Here is a 25,693-nt window from a genome sequence, read left to right as displayed (position 1 = left end):
AAATTGTATTGTACAATAATTGATTTATTGCATTTAAAGTATTGGATAATCCGCAATAACACATACAGTGACTCCCACTAATATTCGGACACTCTTAAAAACACCATAACTTTTTTAATATTGGAATATATGACTTGAAATTTTTGGAGAAGTTAGAACAATTGGCTTGCTACACAACGTGACAAAATTTTTTGAAAAAAACTGCAAGTTACCGGAATTGCAGGGAAAATACTAAAAGTTGAGTTGTGTTTTTCAACTTTTTTATGTGGGCTTATTATGGAAAATTTAGAACACACGTTTCGTAGATCAGTATCAATTAAACATATTCTGAAAATTTCATCAAAACCGGTCGATGTTGCAATGAGCTACAAACATTTAAAGATGGGAAAAATTGCAGTTTTTCATGATTTTCGGCCTCCAATTGCAGTAATTCTAAGGATTCTTACTTCTTTCAATGCCTGTCGTCTATAAAACTTTCACAGTGCATAGAATTGACACAGATCTACAAAACATATTTTTTAAAATTTCAATATAGGCCCGCATAAAAAAGTTGTAAAATGTAACTTTCAGTATTTTCTCTAAAATTCCGACCAAATGCAATTTTTGAAAAAAATTTCTTTTCACATCCTGTAGTAAACTAATTGTTCTAGCTTCCAAAAAGAGTTCAAATCGCATAGTCCAATATCAAAAAAGTTATGGCGATTTTAAGAGTGTCCGAATATTAGTGGGAGTCACTGTATATTGTATATTCTCAGAACTATTCATTTAAACAGTGGAATCGTTTTAGAAACCTTACTGTGTTCTTATTTGCTTTTTCACGCTTTTCTATTAAATATAGCCGAGTGCTTCTTTCTTTTGTACAGCAGTGTATATTTATATTATATATACAATTTACGTATTTAGAATCGGTATCCTCTATCTACGCTTCACTCGTCGGTCTACATCGCTAGCTAGAAATTCACCAATCGGTTTACTTTCATCCAGGATTTCCTAGAAACGAGCGCAATTCACGGCACTGAACTCGACGGTCGTTGACGACCGTTGCAGTTGGGATTAGGAGTGGAGAAGAAAAATAAAGTAATGTAATATACAACGGCACGTACGTACCTAGGTACTTATTTCCAAGTATCACAATAATCAAAGTATCATACATTGACAGTGTGTATGAGTGTCTCCCTGTGTGCGTGTGTGTATGTATAATCTGCATAATGGATGTATATGTTATATGAGATGTGTACCGTGTATTGTCCACGATCATGCTGTCCAGGCTTTGCACGCGGCAGAATTCGGATTCTCGAAGAAACTAAAACATGTACACATATATAGAGATGGCGTTCAAAATCACTCACGGTGATTTATCACAGTGATCGCAAAATCACGATCACGCTCGTGATTGTTTCACGAACACAACTGTGATTTTAACTTTTTTATCTCGAGTCATAGTACTTCTTCATGTTTGAGTTAAAAAATGGTATTATTTATGTAATTAGTAGAAAGGTATAGACAATTTCTTATTTAAATACCAATACCAGACAATATATACGTTACTTAATATGATAATTCCATTATTTCCCGATCACGACTTTGATCCTAACCCTAACTTTTTTATATAACCCTAAATATATTTACTATTTTTTTATATTTTTGTTTCAATTTAAACTGTACTATATTTGTGTTAAAATTTTATACATTTGTATATCTTTTATATATACAATATACCACACAATAAAGTTTGAAAAAATTTTAAAACTGAACTTTCTTTTACAATTCACAGTCATTAGTTATTACTAATTATTAATTTATTCAATATTCTTCATTGTTTAATATACTTTTTGCCTTTATGCGATATAACTTATATTTTTGTTTTTATTTTTTGTTATGTAAAATGTCCCGAGAACATAGACTTCTATATAGAGTGACTAAGAACAGTTATGTTCCTATGCTCTCCACCAATCAGTAGCGATCACGAAAAATCACGGATCACTGTGAAAAAACACCGTGATTTAGAACGAACGTGATCGAATCACAAGTGATTCGGAATGAGCAGTTCATCCCATCTCTACACATATACAGTGGGTGCAGAAAGGGTTCGTACAACTTTTAAAAACGAATAGCTTTTTCAAAATTGGATCCTTCAGGTTCAGTTTTTTTGAGACGTTAGAATGATTAATTTATTAGCTAAAAAGAAAAAGAGTTCACTTCAAGGTCATGTTGTTAATATCTCTGAATGTGTTTTCATGTCAACTAGAATGTGCACGGAAAGAATAAATAAAGCAGATATTTAGGAGGCTACCCTGCATATACATGCACAAAGTTTCATTGAAATCGGTTGACGTATAAAAAAGTTGTGGCCATTGTAAAATCTAAAAATCTTTGAATTAGGGTTTCCTATTCATTTAAATCGTAGATTCGTACATTTTCTGCTATTCTCAATGAATTATATTTCATAACAAGCTTGATCGATTGTCGATGAAACTTCGTACATTGTTAGACCTCTACCAAAGGCACCTTCTAAATGTTCATTAAAATTCTTCTAAAGTCTCGAAAGAACTCGAGCTGTTGGGTTCAATTTTGGAAAAGTTATTCGCGCTTTTGAAAGGTGTACGAGTACCTCGTACACCCACTGTACTTTGTCTTTTACTACAGAGTATTTCCTCTCGTAGCATCGCGTCTTTGTCCGTCTGTCTTGTCTTCTCCCTGCCTATCAAGATTAACGGAACGATGAAACACTCGCGGCGATATTTCTAATGACTAGACTCCGGATGTTTATGCGAAATAAAAAGTTCGTGCATCAATTGCAAGACGCAGGAGCTAAATATAAATTGATATTCTTCATTAATAATTTTCAAATGTGGTGTGAAAAGAATATATTAATATTCGCGTAAAGTCTTTCAATATTTTCACTGTTTTAAATTGCACTCGCTCACATTTTCGTTCCAAATGCATAAAATCCGGAGTCTACTAATGACGATTCATGATATAAATAAATAAGTAGAGGAAGGGGGTTAAAGTAATGCACGGGCGTCGTTTCCCTGTTCGCCGTTGCGTAAAAACAGTGTCGTCGGAGAACGGTAAATGCACGACGCGAAAAACAGATTCCCTTCGAACGAGCTCAAGCACCTTGTCTCCTTCCGTGAAACTAAATCGACCCGAGGGAAAAGGAGATAATTCGATAGGAGATAGTCCGCCCCTAAATACGCATACGTTACACCGCACGCAAACATTTCTCAATTCGTTATCTCACGCACACGTTTCTACCTCCCCTTCCCTTCCAAAGAATATGCAACTATGGCTAAAAACAAACAAACAGTTCTACACACACACACTAAAGCCTTGATCTAAGAAAAAACCTCTGCTGTTTCTTACATCCTGTGGTTCTAAGAAGTCGAGCTTCTTGGTCCCTCGAGGTATATGCCCCGCGGTGGAGGGGATATTCATTGTTCATAGATGCTACGGTTTCCATTTTCTCAGATCAAGGCTTTACTGCGTATTAATACGTCGACAGTATCCTGCTCCGAGACACAGTGTTCTCTCCGTAGCGTTGCGCGTTGACTATACCGTCGTATCGTTGTCCGAACGGCGCTCCGATTGACCAAGAAACGAATACAAAATTGATTTTCTTCCATTTTCATGAAACATTTTAGAGTAGGCGTGGTGTCGCAAACCATTTTTGCACACGTGGATGAAGACGAACTACAGTGGCGTTCCTTGGTCGTCTTTCTTGCAAAGTCAGTATGATATCAGATGATTGCATAACTTCGTGTCCGATTCTTTTCTAATTGTAGAAAAGAATGGTGACTATAAAATTGATTAACAAAGCTGTATTCTTCGAAATTTAACCATTGAATTTTATTTTCAAATCGGGCACGAACTTACGCAATCATCTAATAGTTAATCGCATTCTGTTCTTACCGATTCTTCCTCCACTTCCAAGCCAATTCGGAGCAAAGCGAGCTCGAGAAAGACTACTAAGCATCGACGACCATCCAGCTCAATGTCTCGAGAGATGCGCGACGTTGCGGAGGAAAAACTGTAGTATCGATGATCTGCTCCTCGCAGTAAACAACAATATACGCGTATACTTATACTTGGTGGATAAGATATGGAATACGCAACGTTAGCCGTTCAACCCTTTGCACTCGGAGCTATTTCAACTCGAGAATGAAACATTTCTTTCGATCTAGAATAATTCCATTCTATACGTTCTCGTCATTTTATGGATATAAAATTGATATAATACCTCTTACAATACTTAAATGTTTAGTAATTAATTAGATACGAACATATATAGTAACGTAAACAATATTTTGAAGAATGGTACAACTATTTTTAGTGGTGACTCTGAGAGTGCAAAAGGTTAAGCCACCTCACCGAAATTTCAACCTGCCAGGCGAATCGATGACAATCAAATTCGCGAACTGTAGGATAGCGCAAGACGAGTCGGATGTACTATTGTTGTCAGCGGGTCAAGGACGTCGAGTTGCATATAGAAATGAATAATACTAAATATCAAATGATTTACTATTTTTTGCTATTGTTTCAGCCGTTTACTTTTTTTTTTATAAACATTTTGCACCGCTATCGTTGTTATCACGCATTGTTGAGAGTTCTTCCTAGGCACGGACAAGGTTCAGCACCGTACTAAGCCCGTAATCGCCGTGTAATCTATTTTAAAAAAATATATATATGTATATATGTACATCTAAGCGCATAATAATGGTCTAGAGACTTTCGTCGATCGTTGGAGGAAGCCGCGAGCAATTTCCGTCTCTCGAAATCGCGCTATATCTTGTCCACCAACTGTACATACACGCTAAAACAAAGTTTCTATCACTAGTTCAACGAGCTTCCCAATATTCGAAGCAGCCGTTTCAAACGATTACGCGTGCGACGATCATTAGCACCGAGCGAGCCGTTTCTATACTTTCGTAAAATAATATCATTCGTCGTTCCTCAAATATTAAGCGTTCCGACGGGCTACTGTAGCGTTACTTTCCTTCGAGTCCGAGTCAACAGATCTCTCTCGTCTTCGATTTTAACTAAAATCGTTTAATACTTTAGCTACACCCTGAAACCCGAAGTCCGAATCTAGCCGACTCTTTTATCAAAACCATGCCCGATCCAGGCTAATTCGCAAAATTATTCGCTCGCACGCTGACCCAAAGAAACAACAACCCGGATACTGCTTTGCATGTTCATTTCGCGCAGCGAATTTTCCGCGAACGATCGATACACTTTTCACGATAAAACACGAGGGAACTGCGAAGCATACATACGCGCGAGTAATCCTTGGAAAGCACCGTACGCGATGCATTTAGCAAATTCTCCACGCCCCATTTTCTTGAAATTTTGCACATCAGTCTCCGTATGCAGTTTAAATTGGACGAGGCTGCGGCGAGGACATTAGACGTGCAAAACTTCACGAAGGTAACTGTTCGAAACTGTTACACTTCGGGCTTGAATGAAACAGTTATAGAGAACCGAAATTTTGGTCGATATTTGTTTCGATTGCGGTTCTGGGTTCTCCTTAATGAAAATTAAAATTGCTATAAATCGAATAATGTATACTTATATCTATTGTTATAATAAAACAACTTTCAATTATGACTGAAATATAACAGTTTTTAATTTCAGTTATTTTCGAACCGTTTCAAGCTCTGATTGCTACAACGTGGAACTTAGAACCGATGAAATAACGGTCCTAGAACCGACATATGAAGGACCGTAATCGAAACCGATATCAACCAAAATTTCGGTCCTTCATAACTGTCTCAAGGAACGAAACCGATATCATAACTGTTTTCAAGCCTGGTTTCACCCGGAGAACTTTGGAGAGCACAAGAGAAAGGCGTCGCTCGCAGAGAAAAACTTCTGCGAGCGAGGATGCGCGAAACTTTTCGAGTTTGTCGCTGAAATGGCACTAGTTACGACTGCATAGCCGCGATACACGTTTGCGAGGAAAGACGAAGAGCGTATCGATCGTTCGCGGTTCCGACAGTTTGTAGAACGGTCCGAGACGGCAATGGATCGTGCACGGGATCGCGATCGAGTAAAGTCCGATCGACGACGATCGAACCGTTAAGTAGAATAGCCACGCGCGACGGCCCACTATGGGCCAAACCGACGAAATCTGTGTCAAAATCAAAGAACTTTCGATAGAAATGAGATAGAGTGATGAAAGTTTTTTTAAATGAAAGCTGAAACTTTGCAGAATATGGGATAATTATGGAGATTGTGGTACGAACGTTTTTTAACCTTCAAAGAATTCGTTAAACTGGCACAATCTCAAGAAAATGGTGGTTTTTCTAATACCACGCGCGGAAAAAATTTTTTTTGAACATGCTGTACTTCATTTCCCGTAGATTTTTTCACGCTGATTCCAAGTAAACATTCAAATATTTCATTATGATTATTTTCAATGTGTTTTATATATGAGAATACAATATTTCTTCAAACTAGTCGGTTACCAATTCATCTCAACGAAAAAATGATTTCATAAGTTGTGTTCACAAAAATCGTTTTCTCGCAAAATCCTGAGGTCGTAGACAAATTTTGAAACCAGATTTGAAATCAGCGTGAACAAATCTACGGGAAATGATGTGTCGCATGTTAAAAAAACATTTTTTCCGCGCGTGGTATTGGAAAAACCACAATCTTCTTGAAATTGTGCAAGTTTAACGAATTCTTTCAAGGTTAAAAACGTTCGTACCACAATCTCCATAATTATCCTATATTCTGCAAAGTTTCAGCTTTAATCTAAAAAGAAATTCATCGCTCTATCTCATTTCTATCGAAAGTTCTTGGATTTTGACACAGATTTCGTCGGTTTGGCCCCGCTGTGCGGCCGTTCTACGAGAACAACCGATTTCGCAACGTTCGTAGGAGAAACCGGAAGCGACACATTGTAAACGGTGAACGGTAGCTAGGCACGACGTCCATTGCCGTCGGTCGAGGACGATCAAACGCGCAGGTGGAACGGATTCCCTTACAAAAGTATCAGCAAAAATACAACGTTTTCATTGTTAATTTGTTCTATAGCATTGTGACTCGATTACATCCTACATCGATGTTGAATCTTCTTCGGACATCCTCGAGCAGGCGTTTCCGACTGACTTTTCGGAAACCATTACTCGAGAGTGGATGTCCGAACGCGCGTCGATCAGTGTTTTCAATTGTCTAAGCTAACAGCGAACGCTCGCGAAACGCAGCGTCTCGTTGTTAGCGACCTCGACTCGCCCCCTGAACCACCGACGATCCCCGCATTTTTGCAGCTTATTGTCCGGTGATTATGTTCGTCTCGCAGCCGCGTATTTTCTGTCGAGCACAGCCTCCGGCGGAGCATCGATTCGATCCTTTTTCCTTCGTGGAACTGAAACGCGCGCGTGCATGGGGTATTTTCTACAAGTGAGAGACAGCTTGAACGTAGAGAAGTGATCGTTTACACTGCAAAGTCGTCGTTTAGCAAGGAATTTGTGGGAATTGCGTGCACGCGACGTCAACGGCGAACGTTTGCCCCAAGGACAGAATGGACGCATCCGCGAGGCGCGCACGGTCAAGTAACGTGACGCGTAGGAACTTTGTGTCTTCTCGGCCGACTGTATGTCAGGTGCGAGTACGAGTGCGAGCAGGAGCGCGTTGCAACGCCACGTTGATCGCCTTATGGTTCCGAGGAGAATCAGCCGGGTGCTGAGCAACTTGCTACCAGCTAAGAGCTGCTCACGTCCCCTTTGTTCTAAGAAATACAGTAAAGTCGTGATCTAGCTCCCATCGCCTGTTTCGAGCAGGGACAAAGAAAAGTATAAAGGATGCCGAAAGTAGAAAAGGACAGCAGGCAAACACGGACCGCGCGGCAGCTCGAACTTCTTGACCCCTCGTGGGGGTGACCCCCAGTGAAAGGAGCAGGCGAAGGGACAGTGATCGTGGAGATGATCAGGGAGCTAGATCGCGACTTTACTGTATTAACTCGTGTAATGGTAGACCACAGTTTCCCAACGTTTTCGGCCCATTACCAAATTCTCCCAGCGTCTTTGTGCGTATCATCTTTCGATCGTGAGCAGAAAACCATGTTCTAAATTCGACAGAAGACCATCGAATACCCGTGGACGGTCTTTTCGAAACCATAGGGCAGGTCTTCGGGCTACTCCCTTCAAGCGTCGGCGACGAGGATCGACGAATCCAAGGGAGCACTCGACTCGACTCTTTCCAACCTGCGTTCGAATGAATATCGAGAGGGGAGAGAGTCGACTATTCGTCACCTTGCACATCATTCACCTTCGGCCACGCCACAGCCACTTGCTCGAACTCGACGCTGATTCTTCTTCTTCTTCTTCTTCTTCTGCTCCTCCTTCTCCTCGTCCTTCACGCGCTGTGTTCATTGCCCTGGCATTTTTTTCTCGTTTTTGCTTGATTGTTCAGTCGGTCAACGAATCGATCCTCTAGATAACAAGCATCGTCAATCGTTGTTCATGTCCTTTAATTCCGTGTAGGCGATCCTCTTCCGGTAGAGGTTGCTGTTAGGCGAAATCACAGTCCTCTTGTTCGGCATCGTGGACGGTCCCGGAACGTAGTACTGCCGTCTTTTGTAAACCACCATCCTGTAAATAGGACGAATATTGTCAGATCGATTGTTCCGAGTACATACTGTCAATTCGTTACGGAAGGCGCGCAAATTTTGATAAAGTTACCGACTTTGCTCGCCGCGTCGGCTACCTAATAATGATTAGATTGCGGATCTTTATCCAATAATGGTTCATAAAAATTTTCAAGAAATACTGGAGTATCCAATTCGATTTTTATTTATTTTGGACCTACACACGTTATTACTAGACTGCGGATTTTATGCATTTATAACAAAAATGGGGGTAAGTCCAATTTAGAAAAGTTTACAGGTGAAGAGAATTTAGAAACACCAATGTATTATCTTCAGCTCACTAGAATTATTAAAGGAAAACATTTTTTCCTCGGCTCCCGTTTCTTAAAATGTTTATCTTGCATAGAGATCCGCAGTTTAGTTATTACCAATGAAAATAGGATTTTATTTGGTATAAAATTATTAATTTGGTCTAATAATAATGGAAGGTACGATGAGATACGTTTTTGTCCTGACTTGCTCGAAAAAACCGAGTTACATTAATTGGTCGAATTTTCTATCACATTCCCGAATTACGGTAGCCGACGCTTTCAAATCGAACGACGGCCATTAAGCGATTGGAAACAGTTGGAAAATTTACGCGCGCCTCCGAAGCCGCGTTGATAAAACGACTTTCAACAAATTTAACGGACCACCCGAGTTTAACTATGATCGCTCGATTAGATCCGTCAATCAAGCCGCGCTGACCCATTAGACGATTGCCTGTGCTACGCAACAGAGAGTAAACCTGGTTCTTGGAAACCATGGATACTATGTTCAATTACGTTATCTTCGCCGACCGGCTTTACTTGTATTTCCTACACCACGATTCTCGACGTAACGTCGTTCTAATTAATTTTTTTACACCGCTGCGAGCTAGTCTCTCTCTCTCAGAGCGAGGTCTCGGGACATCGTTCACCTCGAGGCTGAGCGTGGACGTACAACGAACAATTGTTTTTCCCCCGACGGATGATTAACCCTAATGTAGCCAACCAAAGTCTACAGTCAAACCTGTTTTTGTGCGGTCTTTTTTTATGCGATTTCGTCGTTATCAAAAGAATGGACATTCAGAGAAATTTTGTAATATTTTCAGAGGAACATTAACAAATTGTTGAAAGAGTAAATGGGTACCCGGTTGGCTACACAAATGTTAACGACGAAGCCATTTTGTCGAGGAAGAAATCGCGAGAGAGATCTCTAATCGCGAAGGGATCAACATTGTCCGTAAACCAAGGAAATTTCTTGCTCGACGATTGAACGAGACGATCCTCCGGCAGAGTTGGGCAGTAATTAATTACACGAATATTTAATTACATCTTGAATTACATGTGCAAAAATGGACTATAATTACAATAAGAAAACGGTGAAATGGTCCAAAACAATAAAAATTAGTGGTTTAAAAGAACAATTACGCTGAAGTAATTGTTAGACTTAATTACAATTACTATAATAGTGCCAAGTAATTGCAGTTACTCCTTTCACAATTACTGTAATTGTAATTGTGGTTCGCAATTACAATTACTGGTTGGGCCAAAGTATAATTGCAATTACCAATTACAATTACATGTAATTGTAATTGTATTTCTGCAATTTCAAATTACAGTCATTGGTAAGTAGTTGTGTAATTGTAATTGAAATTACATTTTGCCAAACTCTGTCCTCCGGATCGCGGAGTCCTCGACGCGCGGCGCACAGTGGGGAAAAGTGACCTAACTCGATTCAAAAAGAAATAACTTTCGATAGAAATGAAGTAGAGCGATGAATTTTTTTTAAAATTAAAGCTGAAACTTTGCAGAATATGGGAAAAATAGGGAGATTACGGTACGAACGGTTTCTAACCTTGAGAAAATTCGTTACACTTTCACAATTTCAAGAAAATGTGGTTTCTCCGTTACCACGGGCGGAAAATTTTTTTTTTAATTTTTGCTATGTATCATTTCCCGTAGATTTTTTCACGCCGATTTCAAATCTGGTCTCAAAATTGGTCTACGACCTCTAGTTTTTTCAAGAAATCGATTTTTGTGATAAGAAATTAATGAAATCGTGTTTTCGTTGAAATGATTTCTTGTCACAAAAATCGATTTCTCGAAAAAACCAGAGTTCGTAGACAAATTTTGAGACCAGATTTGAAATCAGCGTGAAAAAATCTACGGGAAATGATACATAGCAAAAATTAAAAAAAAATTTTTCCGCCCGTGGTAACGGAGAAACCACATTTTCTTGAAATTGTGAAAGTGTAACGAATTTTCTCAAGGTTAAAAACCGTTCGTACCGTAATCTCCCTATTTTTCCCATATTCTGCAAAGTTTCAGCTTCAAGTTAAGTTCCCGTTCATCTCTTGAGCCTCGAACGGTGACGTAACTCGTCGTTCTTTCCCGCAGATACACGCTTTGAAAGTGCACTCCACGTGAATCACGGCCACGGGAAAAGAAGAGCGGTGCATGCTGGTCTCACGCGTAATCACGTCGAGGAACAAGTGCATCCTTGAGATCGACCATGCGGAATTTCGCGTCAAACGGTTGAACGACGTGTTCCTGTCACGCCCATTCGCGTGTTCGCGTGCGCTTGTACACTGCCGTACAAAAGTTTCAATTCTCTCTCGCCGAATGCTCTCCCCTATGACAATTTTGCATCTTCTCCTATACGACACATTTCAAGATACCAATTCAACGACCAATTGCCTCATTTGCCCAAGAAATTATACGAAATTGTCGAGGTGACGCCGTAACAAGGTAACAATCAGCGGCGCCATGCGTGTGGAACGTTTTCGCGCGCTTATTTTTCAAAATACATTACGAAATTGAGATTTTAGAGCTGGCTTAGTTGATCCTTTCGCTACCGTGGACGAGATACATCTCGTCATCATGATTTTGTCGTACATTGGGCGAGATATATCTCGTGTATCTTTATTACTGATAAAGATTGATTTTTAAGACATGTCATCGTTGGTGGAAATTTATTTAAAGATGATAAATACAAAATACCCCATGTTTTACACAATTAAACTTTTCTTTCGTCGGCCATTTTGGTTGCAAACCACATATTTCTACTGTTGGATGAAAGTCTTTTCTGTGCGTTGTATTTTTCTATATTAGATCTTCTACATCGATTATAACTATCCCTCTGCATTCCATACAAAATGAACCATAACAACTTGGGGTAGTTTATATTTATCATCTTTGAGCACCTCCCACCAACGATGACATTTATTAAAAATCGATTACGCGTGTCAAATTTTCATACAAAACACTCCACATCAATAATAAAGATACACGAGATATTTCGTCTATAGTAGTGGTTCTTAAACTGTGGTCCGCGAAACAATTTTGAATTTTGACATTAACAGATATTTTCGCTAAAAAAAGGTCATTCAAATCATTCCTACGTTCATGAAAATGTTTCACGTTTTCACAATTTTATGGTTCAAATTAAGTCTCAAGAACTACGTAAAATGCCTAGGGTTGGGATGGGGTCCGCAAAAATAAATGTTGTTCCAGAGGTTGGCCCCGGACCACATAAGTTTAAGAATATAGCATTGTACGACGAACTCACGGGACGAGATATCTCGTCCATAGCATCGTTTCCTTGACATCGTGGAAACAAGATAGGGAAAGGGTTGAGGGGGTAGTATAGGCTCGGATTGTAACTAGAAAGGGACTAGAATCTTACTAGAAAAATGTCTCGAAACATGGGCTTGATTTTATTTGCTAGATATTTGCTATTTACTAGAATCTTACTAGATTTTCGATCGAAAAAGTGGGTCTGCGCGCTGACGGTTTTTGTTCTTATTCCAGCAAATTTTGGTCATCATAGCAGTCAAAAAGTCTTTTGGAGACAGATAAATGCATTGAAATCTGCGGGTTTTTTTCCTAGATTTTTTCTCTACTTTGGGCCCTCGTATTATTAGATATAAACATAATCACGTTAACCTCGTGACCAGAGCGCAGTGCGTCTAACCTTCCTCTTTAGAATAAGCCCTCACTCAGCCCAAAATTTGCTGAAATAAGGACAAAAACCGACAGCGCGCAAACCCATGTTTCGAGCTATTTTTCTAGTAAGATTCTAGATATTTTCTAGTTACAATCCGAGCCTATTCTACCCCCTATTAAACGATGTTATTCTTCCTTCGATACCAGACAAATCGTGGCAGAAGTTCCCGATTCTGCGAGAGTCTGACGCGAGGAAGAGGCTTCCGGTGGCGCCACTGGCTTTGCTACCTTGCTCTATCCTCGTCCCCGATCGTCTTCCATCTGCACGCCATTTTGCAATCGTTGCGTGTCGAGTGTCGCCTAGAACCTGGCCGACTACGAGATTGCTCGTTCTCACGCGACCGAGAGTCCGCCGTTTTCGAGAGATGTGAATATTCTGTTCTATCTGCGGCATCTCTTTCGTTTCCGGTGTTCTGTCCAGCGATCCGCGTCGAACGACACCGCAGAGGTCGGTTCGTAGACGCGTAGATCGTCGATCCGGAGGATTTCGTGACCTGGTCTTCTGGGACAGTTTCAGGAAGGAGAAGACACGGAATAAAGTGCTGTTCATTCGAGCACCGTATTTCCCCCAAACCTTGAGTACTGTCTTTCAACGGATGGGATCTCCGTTGACATCTTCACCGTACTTCCTACGGTGATCTACGGAGATCTCGTCAATCGATACCTTCCAGAAATTCGCCGAAAATCCACAGACAGAAATGGACTTGATTCATTCGTCGAAGAGCGCGCCTACACGGGAATAACGGGCAAACTTGGGACTGGTCGCATTCGAGGAAGAGAGGTAGCCGATCGAGAATGATCCTGAATGATCTAACGAGAACGAGTGAGTCGCGAGACGGTATCCGACATGTAGGGATCAGGTCGGGTAGATGTTTCTGGTTTATTCATTTTATTTCAAAGTCAGCACACAGACGACGGGTAATACGAACGGAGGAAAGCGTGCGTCGGAGAAGGACGCGATCGAGTCCTGGCATCGATCTTTCCGTCCTGGGAAAGGATAGACGACCGGCGTGCTAACAAATCGAAAGGTCTGCGATCGATCTTGCTCGACTTAGTCCTAAACGACGAATCTATGTACACTTTGATAAATACGCAACGAGGAATACTCGGGGGAAGCAGACTTACTCTAACGAAGGATTCGGGGACAACGGAATTGCAACCGAACGTCGAAAACAATCATTATTATTTACGTAATCTCTTTGTACGTCCAACCTAAACCACGACTGTCCACATCCAGCCATGTTCCTCTGAGAAAGCTCTCTCGTAAGATCGAAATTCTTGTTCGTAATTACTAGACTGTGGATCTTCATGCAAAATAAGAAACTTTTGCATCGGTTGCAGGACACGGGAGCCAAATAAAATTGTATTCTTCTCGTAATTATCCTATTAAGCTGGAACTGATACATTGATCGACGGCTTTAAATTGAGAAAATGTATCAAAGCCGCAGTCTAGTAATTACTTTTCTCGATGTCGTCGCATTTTCGAGAGCCTAATCTCGACGTGGCAGTCGAGGCGTCGACGAGCAGCAACTTTGGCGGTTCCCGGGTCTCTGTAGACCGTTCTTTGAAACGCGATGTAAACACATTCAGTGTCTAGATCTGACTAGATAGATCCGCTGCTCGTCCCGATCTCTCTTTCAAACGCTGCCGGCCGTTCGACAGCGCAGCATCCGACCAAAAACGATGATTTCCCTACGAACAGGAGTCCCGTGTACCACTGAAAAGGAGAAATGGTTTTCCGATTTCGAAAAACGAATGATACGTATTTTTTTTTTTGTAAAACTTTGTCCTCGCGTTACAATACTCCGAATTGGATCACGGATCTTTCTGCGCGATGTTTCGATTCGCGTTCTGCATTGAACGTCGATGTTGGTCCGATGTTCTGCGCTGTGGAGGAAACCGTGTGTTCCCTCCGAGACAAAGCCGACCGAAACAAAGGTTCGCTGCTCGTCTCCGTTCTTTGCTACACCCGTCCCTCTTCTTCACTGTGTCTCGTCACACTCGAATATACTCTAGTAATACTAACAACGATTATGGCCAAATGATCGTGCTCGATCGTCCGAGACACGAACGAGATTCTAAGGCTTGGTTCGCCGGCTTCTGTCAAACTTATTAATTGGTATTTATACATCGTAGGAACGTGTTGCTCGACCAGCGATGAGGTCCCTCAATAATCACAGAATATCGTGCGCGGCGGATCACGCGTTAGTGGAATGGTTAAGTAATAGTATCTAATAAACGCGACCGTTTCTCAACGGGTTAACCAGGCGCCCCAGCAACGTAGACTGTCGTAGACGATTCTGCGCCGAAAGTAATCTGGAAGGCGTCTCTCCGTTCAGCAAAGCCTACTGGCTACTGGAGAAACCTTCCGACACCGTGGAAGGTCTTTGACCGTGTCGCCGTTGACAGTCGACGATCGGCAAAATCGGAGTCCGATCGAGTCTGCCGGAATCTTTCCGTTTCGTCGTCCGGTCTCTAAAACTCGGTCGATTCTTATCGCTGGAGCCTCAAGGTGCGATCTCTTAAGCGCGTCAGACGCAGCGTTCTGCGCGATTCCGGGCCACTTACACTCCATTAAGGGGCTAGTATAGGCTCGATTTGTAACTAGAAAGGAACTAGAATCTTACTAGAAAAATGGCTCGAAACATGGGTTTCCGCCTAGACGTTGTTTGACCTTATTTGAGCAAATTGTGGGCTGGGTGAGGGCTCATGCTAAAGAGGAAGGTTCAACGCAGCGCGCTTTTCTCATCTCATAAGTAAAAAAAGTCTTTTGCAGACAGAAAATGCATTGAAATCTGCGGGTTTTTTCCTAGATTTTTTCTCTACTTTGGGCCCTCATATTATTAGTTATTAACATAATCTCGTTAACCTCGTGAGAAAAGCGCGCTGCGTCTAACCTTCCTCTTTAGAATGAGCCATCACCCAGCCCGCAATTTGCTTAAATAAGGTCAAACAACGTTCAGTACGGGACCCATATTTTTGACCCAAAATCTAGTAAGATTCTAGGTATTTTCTAGTTACAAATCGAGCCTATACTAGCCCCTTAAGGGCGTCCAGACGCACGGCAGGAAGTTACGACGAATGGAGTACGGATCGCAAATCGCTGCGTCCAGACTAGAGATCGCCGGTTTGAACGTGTACTAAAGTACACATGGTACGTGAACCGTGTAGTACGAATTTAAGCATCAGTTGTCAATTCGTATACTACACGGCTCACGTACCACGTGTATTTTATGTATACACGTGAAATAGGTATCTCTAGTCCAGACGCGCTTAGAGAAAGAAAGAGAAGCACCGACTCCTTTGCAAAGAGGACGTGCTCCGGTTCGCCGATAGATATGTACTAGCTAACAAAGAATCACGAATCGCCAGTGCCCGCACTCGCGCTTTCGTTTGCTCGTCTGTTTCTCTCTGGTCCTATCGACCGGTCGCCGAGCTAAGCGAAAACAAAAGAAGAGGCTAAAGTTGTGCTTGATCACGGTTGCCTCTGCTCTGGGAGACAGAGAGGCAATTGCGATCACACGATTCTCTACCGATTAAACGATTTGCTTTCGCAAAAGGTATCCCCATAGACGCGTACAACCAGAAGAAGGATATCTGAAACAGAAATGCAAGGAAGAATCCGCATTATTATCGTGTCGATAGTTCTCCCGAGATGCTCGAATCCTTTATGAACAGAATCGATGTTCACGTACACCCGAAACACTTACCTCACCCTATGAATCCTGCGGCCAGCGATATTATAAGCGCGAGGATGCCGGTCATCACCTGACCGGCCGTCGAGACGACCACCGCCGATTGCGACGCCGCGTTCTCCACCACGTTGTCGTTCCCGAAATGGTCCTCCGCTGTCATCCGTTCGCCGTACTTGTCCAGCAAGTCCATCACCACTCCGTTCGACCAGCCGAATCCCAGCTGAACCTCGTACTCGCCTCCACCCCCGTGACCGCCCGACACCGTCGCGTCGTACTGTCGACCGAAATCGAAATATATTCGTATGTCTGTTCGCTTGTGGTGTCGAATTCCCCCAAAGTGTTACTCGTATCGGACCTGCGCGCCTCGAACTTCCTAAGAAGCAGTCGTCCATCGTTCGTTACAGCCGAATCGCTTCAGAGAAAGTACAGACTCGGTTTCATGGCAAAACTGGATACTCGGCAAACAGAAAAATACACGGAGAATAGGAGCACGGTTAGGGCTTGCAATCCCGCAGGATCCCGCGTGATTTTCTGGTCCCGCATTTCTTAGGGTGGATTTATAGTGGAGCAGCGAGGTGAGCTGTGCGGTGAAAACAAAAGAAAAACAAAGAAAATACATATGTACTTTTTCATTAGTATGTGTCGAAATGTTGTCACGAATGTTGGTTTCTTTTCACCGCGCCACTATCATCGATATGCTCGCAGCTCCACTATAAATCCACCCTTAAACAGGCGATGCGAAGTGTTAGGGTGGATTTATAGTGGAGCAGCGAGGTGAGCTGTGCGATGAAAAAAGAAAGAAAAACAAAGAAAATACATATGTACTTTTTCATTAGTATGTGTCGAGATGTTGTCACGAATGTTGGTTTCTTTTCACCGCGACGCTATCATCGATACTCGCAGCTCCACTATAAATCCACACTAATCAAAATTGCGCGATTCACCTACAAGTCTACAGGCAGAACGAACTTTTTCCCCAAGATATTTTTATCATAACTTAAAGACCAACCTAGGAGATACGACAATTAATAGTCTTTGCTTTTTACGATCGTATCTCCAAAGTTCTGCAAATTAAAATTTTGCTTTGTAATTTGAACATTTCTCTGATTTTAATTTAATTAATTTACATTTGCAGACAGCTCGTTTGTATATCGTTGATTCTAAACAAATTTTACCTTTACTTAACTCCCGTAACTTCATTAATCGTTCAAAAACGAAGCCCTAACTAACATTTTGGTGAAAAAACTCTTCCCGGTTCACCTTAGCAATTATTATATCGTATTGTAGCTTCGTTATTCATATAATAATTTGTTGTTTAGATACCTTCTTGTAATACGTATATGTAATATACATATGTATATGTGTACAGGGTATCTCAAAAGTCCTTCAACATCTTTTGCAAAAATGTCGTCCGCGGCTTTCTTTAGGAGTTCTTAACGAAAAACACGGACCAATCAGAGCGCGGCTACAGCGGATTGATTCTGGCTGGGCCAACGGCGACGCCACGCTGGGCGGGACCCAGCGGGACCTGTCGCCGAGTCGAACTCCGTTCGCTGTACCGCGCTGTCATTGGTCCGTGTTTTTCGTTAATAACTTCTCAACAAAGCCGCGGACGCCATTTTTGCAAAGGAAAATCTTGCCTCAAATGATCTCAGGAACCTCCCATGTCAGGATGTTGAAGGAATTTTGAGACACCCTGTATATTTCAATTACAGTTTCTTCGCCAAAAAAGATTTAGTCTACTTTGAATTGATGTGGTATATTAGATAAAGAACTACATAAATGTTTAATCCCGCGGGTTCGAAATAAAACCTACATCGATCCCGCGGGGGATTGCAAACCCTAAGCACGGTTCACGATATTCCGAGTTCGAGGCGTTCAAGCGCGAATGCTTTAGGAAAAATTCGAGTGTTCCTTCACGAACACGGTCCGTATCCGTTCCTGTGTATACATAGTTAGTTACCTTCTCGAACATGCTTTGCGTCTCGTTGAACGCTTTGTAATTGCTGCGTACCCATCTCTGACTGATCTCGTAGGCTAGTCTCTGAGCCCACGGGTCTCCGGTGTTGTTCAACGACATGACAACAAAATATTGTAGCGGTGGCCAAGCGTTCGGATAGTCCCATTGTTCACCGGAGTGCTCCAACGTCGACGGTATACCGCCCAGATTCAGCATTATCTGATTCTTCTCGAGATACTTGAGCACCTTCGCCACGTACTCCTCCCGTCTCTTGAGATCGTAGCAGTTGGTCCAGAGCGGTAGAATGTTCGTCGGATAGAAGTAATCCCTCTTGATGTCGTTCATGATATCGTAGTCGAGCCACGCGCCGACTTCGTCGTGCCACAGCACGGCCGTCACCGCTCTCTTCCATTCCTCCGCAACTTTCCGGTAGTACGCAGCCTTCGTCTCGTTGCCCATCCTCTGGCTGTACTGCGCCAGCAGCTGCGCATTTCCGTAGATTATCGAGTTCAGGTCGACGGGGATAATGCATCTCGTTTTCAAGTTCGTCAGGTTACCTAGAGAACAGCTCTGTACAGTCTTCGTGAACTTCTCTGCTCGTCTGTCTATCTTTCTGTCCCCTTTCCGTACTTCAGTCTGTCGGTATATTCTTTGAATTTTCGCGCGCAACTGACTCGCGAACCAACGCTCCGCTTTCACCCGAGAAACAGGACGGACTGGGGGGCCTTGAACGAGCCGCCGATCGTGATATCTCCCCCCGAGATACCTCGGATAATACGGAACGCGTGGCACAATAATTGCCGACACAGTTTCTCGAGGCGTGCGCGCGGTGCTTTGTTTCGGAACGGTCTCGGGAAGCGAGAAGGAAAAAGAAAGAAAGAAGAAAAAAAAGCGTCGCGTGCGAAGGAAGGGGACTGTTTCGCGAGCAAAGAGCGCTCCGTTACCTTTGTTCGTGCCGTCGAGTATGAACCAACGGGTGGAGAAGTCCCAGCCGGATTCCGCGGCAGTCTTTAGCTCCGCATAGTAATTCTCTTTCTCCTCGGTGGTGCGGAAGCTTTGGCTGGTCAGATAATCCTCTCTGGTTGAGAAAATCGTCTCGTCGTTAAACGATCGAACCGCAAAAACAGCAGCAAATTCGCGTGGGTACGTATGATACAAGTTTTCCGAGCGAAATCGAGGATTCCGGACAGGTGCCGGTAAGGAGTGGGTGGTTAATGGGCGGTGCTGGAGCCGGCCACCTCCCACTTCTTCGCTTGCGCGTGCGCGTCACAGAAACCCCGTTCGCTCGGTAAAGCTGTACGACAGGGGTGGGCGTAGGCACGGTAGGGGCCCCTGAAACTTCATGCTCTTCCCCGACCAAATTCCCTTTCGACGAAGCGCGTCTTTCCTCCATGGTAATGACGGATGCTGGAGGGGGACAATGAACGCTATGGTGGGGGGACGGTCTTCTGTGAATTCAGACAAAAAATGCCCACCCCTGCTGTACGAGAGAACTTTGTAAACGATTCTTACTTGTAGGACTCTGGTCGCGGTCCCGCGGATTCCTCGTAGTATCTGGCCAAGGTGTACTTGATGCCGTCCACCTCGACCTGGACCGTCCGATTGGTCATCCAGAACTGAAACTCCTTCTCGAGAATAGGAAAGTGCTCCTCCAGCCATTCGTAGTCGTTCGTCACCTTCAAGTACTGGTCGACCATGGGCAACAGAAGGGGCGGATGCGATCTCATGGCGTAGTAGATCCGCCCACCGTTCGGTATGAAACCGATCTTGTCGACGATCGAGACGAAGTTCGTCAGCATACCCTTCACAGTAGTGTACATCTCCGAGAGAAGCAGCCCCTTGATGATCCAGTACGAGTCCCAATAATAGAACTCCCGAAATCTGCCGCCGGGTACGATCACCGGGTTCGGTACGTAGATGATGGAGTATCGATCCTCGTTGATCTTTACGTCGTTCTTCATTTGACGACCGAGCATCTTCCAGATGTGATTCAGATCGGACGCGAACTTCCTGAGATCCTCGTCGAGGATCTTGTTGAGAAACTTCGGTCGGCTGGTCCAGTCTACCGGATCCCACTCTTCGAACTCCGAACCGGCCGGGTCGAACGTTCTGTTGACGAACAGCTCGATCTGCTGCCTGGTTGGCATCTGTTCGACCTGCTCCATGAACTCGTGGAATAACGCCAGCGTCTGGTTCGGCGACTGTTTCATCTTCATGTCCACGAACGTCTTCGAGTCCTTGTAGATTGAGGCCATCTGTATCGTGTGCAGGAGCTCGCCATGGCAGTAAATGTCGCTGTAAAGCCACACAACACGATCTCTACCTTTCCGTTGTTTACCCTTCGAGACGACATCCTCTCGATGTTCGAACAAGTTCGATTCGCGGTTCCTTCGCGGAGCGAGACGAAGTTCCGTATCGAATAGGACAGTGGTCGGCAAACTGCGGCTCGCGAGCCACATGCGGCTCTTCCACGAATGACGTGTTTGAAATAAATTTATTTCATTTGAATTCTACAGGGTCTCCCGAAACTCCAAAACAAATGGGAGGTTCCTGGGGTCACTCGAAGCGATATTTTCATCTGCAAAAATGTTGTCCGCGGCTTTGTTTAGGAGTTATTAACGAGGAGTTATTAACAACATTTTCGCAGAGGAAAATGTCGCTTCAAATGACATCAGGAACCTCCTATTTCCGGGTTCTGCAGGAGTTTTGGGACACCCTGTACCGTATATTCATACAATTTTCAATCTCAGTCAGTGTGTTATATCTGAATTCGAATAAAGAGCAATTTCCACTCTATTTTTATCTCAATAAATGAGATAAATTATAAAGTATGATATCTAGTTTTATTCTCTAGAGTTTAAAACCAGGGTTCTCGTAAAGAAATTTGGCTCTAAAAGGGAATCTAAATAGTTGTACCGCTGACATTTGGCTCTTTTGACTAATGAGTTTGCCGATCGCTGGAAGAGGAAAATGTTCACGCGAAGAATCGAACAGCGAGTCGCGAACGATGACCTTGAAGACGGAGCACTCGCGATGCGTATCGAAACGGCCAATCAACGTTTTTCCACAGTCGCGTCGATAGGCGGATCATTAATTTTGCGCGCGGTTCTCCGTCGATTTCTGCGAGCCAACCGATTTTTTCCCACGACTGTCGGTGAACGACGGATCTTTAGGCGTATTCGCCAATTGAGCAACGTACATATTTCCAAGAGAACGGGATGTAGAGAATTCGTTACTCTGCGTCCATGTCGTTGCAAACGCATAAAGATCCGCGCTTCGATCGTCTTCTTCGGCGGCGACGAAGACTTTTTCCGAGGACGACGATCGACGTATCCGCGGCTTATCTAAACGATTTGCGTTTCAGACGGCCCCGTCACCTTCTCGCGCGAATCATGTGGTTTGCACGGCGTCTCGTCTCGCGAATAATCGGGAAAAATCTGTGCCCGCGCGCGTTGATTCCACCACATCGCGATCGGAGCTACCGAGCGAGTTTCACCGATCGCGCAAGAAAAACGAAAGTTTCTCGCGGCTCTGTAAACGCTGATGACACGGTTGCTTTTCATTTTGGAATCGCGCACCGGTTCTCGATGCTCCGCGAATCCGAAAACTGCTTCGTGCCGAGATAATGAAAAATGCGAGTCTGTCTCGTTATCGGTTAGCGTTCGTGGAATTTGTAATCGACGAGGACTGGGTATATCTTGAATTCCGAATTCCGCGAGAAATTCTACGCAGATCGGAATTCTTTGAAATGAACGACGAGAAACCTGCGTACTTACATCTACACGGCGGGAATCTTGTCGCGACACCGTGTCGAACGCGCTCGGATCCCCTTAATCGGTCTAATATTTGTCGCGGCAATCTAGATATCCATTACAGCGACGGTCTCGCGACGCCACGGCGCGTTTTAGAGCAACCGGTGCGAGAAAGACGACGCGAACGTCGAACGTGCGCTTCGCGGTACTTACAAGGGACATTAGCCAAATGTAACACGCCGATTTTAGTCAGCATTTAATAAGGATGCACTTTGTTGAAAAATATTTCACACGTACTTCTTTTTTAGCTACTGAACTCACGTTAAAACAAAAAAAAAAACACACGCAAACTTACATAAATATGGACTAACAATTAATAAGAAATATGGCAAAAGAAATTAATTTTTTAGCCCTTATGTATGTATTTGCACAAATTCTCATTTTACGACTACACTGAGAAAAAAATCCTGTCGGAACAAAAAAAATATATGTTGATTCAATAAGATGTACTATTGAATAGTGCCAATATCATATGAACTTATTTTAATATTTAATACTATTGAATTTCAATAGCAAAACTCATTTCTGCCAATCATATAAGCGAATAGCTTGACCGAATAGCGAATAGATTGAGAATCAATGTTTTAAAAAAAAATAAGATATGGCCTCAAACCAATTCCAGTATAAATCAATACATTTCTCAAATTTTTTTTAACAACATATCTGATTGAAGGAAAAAGAGAAATATTACGAATATCGACGAATAGTACGGTATTGAATCGGATAATATTTTCAATCATTTCATGATAGACAATTCAAATACATCACGATTTGCTTCTAAATTTCGTACTATTGAAAAGAATACATTGATATTCATCGAAGTAAAAAAATTACACTAACACGCGTGTTATTGAAGTAACTACTTTTTTTTTCTCAGTGTATAAATTAACACATATATTAGCGAGCAATGAATGAACGTTCGCAGAAGTTTTGTGATGTTTTTAGAGGAACATTAACAAATTGTTGAAAGAAATACAGTAAATGCACATAAACGATGCAATAAACATCTTTCCTCAAATCTTTTTATGTGATTACATTCCTCGATCGAGAACACGCAGATTCAAAAAAGAATCATTGTTCTAGACTCTCGTAACATGAATATCATTAGCTAAAAAAAGATACGTGTAAAATATTTTTCAACGAACTCCATTAAAAAATCACGTGTTACACTTGGATAACGTTCCTCATACTCCGATTCCGTAATCGCCACGTTACTCTTGAATTTCATTTCTGTTTCTCGCTGGATCGTGCGATCCTTTCCTTCTCAACGTATTCCGTGTGCGCGTACGTATAAATATGGATGACGTATAAGTGTATCCCTGTGTTTGCGCAACGAAAACGACGCAGCGACAGGAACGTTAATCGAAAGGACGGGTCGTGTGCTCGATTACATTTCGACTGTTGAAGTTGAAACGAGCGAGATCGTTGCACGATCCATCGACGATCTTGGGAGAGGACGGCGCACAGTGGTCTAAACGGGCGATTTAGCTGGACAAAACCCAAAAAATGGAAATCCAGCAGGAAAATTTCCCGCTTCGGTAAATGAGAGGTAAGGTACCAGATAAGATGAACCACTGCTGGTTTTTCCCTTTTTATCACCCCATAATAAAATATACCCCCACGAACAACTCATTTTTCAACTTCGTATTTCTTCATCGTCGTTCGACACCTCACTATTCATTAGTATATCTCGTTGTGAACATCTAGTAGTGGAAATATTTGTGGAATTTTTCATTCTATGATGGATACCAGCATGAACCAAAAGGACAAAACTCAAATAAAACTTGAATATATTGTTTATTTGCTTAAAATGAACGTATACTTCAAACGTATATAGCATTCAAACTTTGACAGTCTCGCAAAAAAAAAACCTTTAGGATGGAACATGTTGGAACATCTTTATAGAAGTCTAGAGTGTCCGAAAAAATCAATTTTATTAGCACGAACTTGCACCTTTGAATTTGAGACAGTTTTTAGTAATTCAATGTCGATGTGTTTCGAATCATCTCTATGATTCTCTTCTACGTAAGCCACAAATGACGAAAAGATATCGAAACATGACTTGGAGTAAAAGTGATATCGTATTTTTGGACCCCTACAATTTATGCAAACAATTTTGAAAATTTATAATTTTTTTTAAACTTTGAAAATGATTTTTTTCAGAAAATTTTTATAGAGATCTGTGGGCCTAAAATTACGATATAACATTTATTTCAATCTGTTTTTGCTATCTTTTGTCGTTTGTTTATTTCATGATAGAATGATGCAAAAGTAGTTCTGTCAGCTTTTTCGACGCAAATGCCCAATTGTCACCACGATGTTTTGAACATTTCGGATAATCTGGCAAGAAAATGTTTCCAACAAAAGTTAATCGATACTCAGTCATCTATAAATCCCAATAAAAAAATTTCACAAAATTTTTTTTCTAATAAAAAAATATGTTTATGTTTATTTTTTAAACGCCACTAAGTATTTTTTTATTACACATTGTTGTAGCTGATGTCGAGACGAATCCAATGACCTACTTAACTACGGCTTTAAGTCTTAAAATAATGCTAGAATAATTTTGTCCAGCTAAATCGCCCGTTTAGACCACTGTGCGGCGCCGACACTGGCGAATCGAACGGGTTCGCGTTCGCAACAGATAACGCGACACACTCAGGGTCAATTGGAATTTAATTGCCGCCGATAATCCCGTGCGGATAGTTTCCGATGCGAGGCGAGACGAGACGAGCAATTATGTACGCTCGACGGGAAACTAATGTCGCTTTTCTGATAACGCTAATGGGAACCGTTGTTGTCTACCCAATTTGTCGCTCGTTAGTCTACATCATTTTCTCGGTGAACAGACGACGTCCATCGAGCTTCGCGTAATTTGAATAATTGATACAAACCACGACCTATCTTCTCTACTTACTACGTGTACGTTTGCGTAGCTCCGACAGAAGGTTACTTTGAAATTTGTCTCCGAAAACGACGCTCCAAGCTAACGAGCATTATTCTCCGCGCGCGCGAAATAATCTCGTGCCTGGCCGTGCCATCTATTCGCGGGGGATTTTCTTTTATAGCTCGTAAAGACCTCCGGCGAAGTACGAGGTCGCATTTTAATCTGCTGCGAACTATCGTCGAATTTCTTTCGAAACCGTTATTCGTAGAAAGTGTTCAGCAGAATTTCTTCGTTACGCATTCTCCGCCTTTAAACCAGGGCTTCGGAGTCGGAGTCGGAGTCGTGGAGTCGGAGTCGGAGTTTGGGAGTAATTGCTGATCACTGGAGTCGGATCCGGAGTAAGAAAAAGCTATACATCGACTCCCGGAGTCGGAGTCAGAGTCGAAAGAAATATATCGACTCCGACTCCAACTCCAACTCTTTTGTTTATAAATGTTGAAATATGTCAAAATGAATCTATTGTTTTACTCAAGGAACGATCGATTTAATATTTGTATAGTTCAGTTTATTTATAAACTCGTTATTTATTTGTTCGATATATCGTTCAATTTCTAGCCTGAATGTTTCTCTATTGACGTGTGACATTTAAATAGAATAGACGTGTTTTTCCTTGTGCTCATACATGTGTTAATTCAATGTGTTAATAAAAGTTCAATAAGTT

General features: G+C 42.3%; 1 protein-coding gene across 7 annotated transcripts in view; it reads right to left on the bottom strand.

Annotated features, from left to right (window-relative positions):
* Nucleotides 1-25,693, bottom strand: part of LOC143207374 (trehalase) — a 60,936-nt gene that overhangs the window by 793 nt on the left and 34,450 nt on the right. For 5 of the 7 annotated variants that reach the window (XM_076420770.1, XM_076420771.1, XM_076420772.1 and 2 more), the window contains 5 exons: nt 19,786-20,568; nt 19,218-19,351; nt 18,277-18,830; nt 16,334-16,587; nt 1-8,594 (listed from right to left, as the gene is read on the bottom strand). The exon at nt 1-8,594 is cut by the window's left edge and continues 793 nt beyond it. In XM_076420770.1, coding sequence (XP_076276885.1) covers nt 8,453-8,594; nt 16,334-16,587; nt 18,277-18,830; nt 19,218-19,351; nt 19,786-20,568 — 1,867 coding nt within the window. In that variant the 3' untranslated portion in view covers nt 1-8,452. The other 2 variants (XM_076420775.1, XM_076420776.1) reach the window with 1 other exon arrangement.

Source organism: Lasioglossum baleicum, chromosome 3, assembly GCF_051020765.1.
Source record: "Lasioglossum baleicum chromosome 3, iyLasBale1, whole genome shotgun sequence".
Taxonomy (NCBI): Eukaryota; Metazoa; Arthropoda; class Insecta; order Hymenoptera; family Halictidae; genus Lasioglossum; species Lasioglossum baleicum.
Note: the sequence above shows the minus strand (reverse complement) of the source record. Positions and strands in the feature narration are given on the sequence as shown.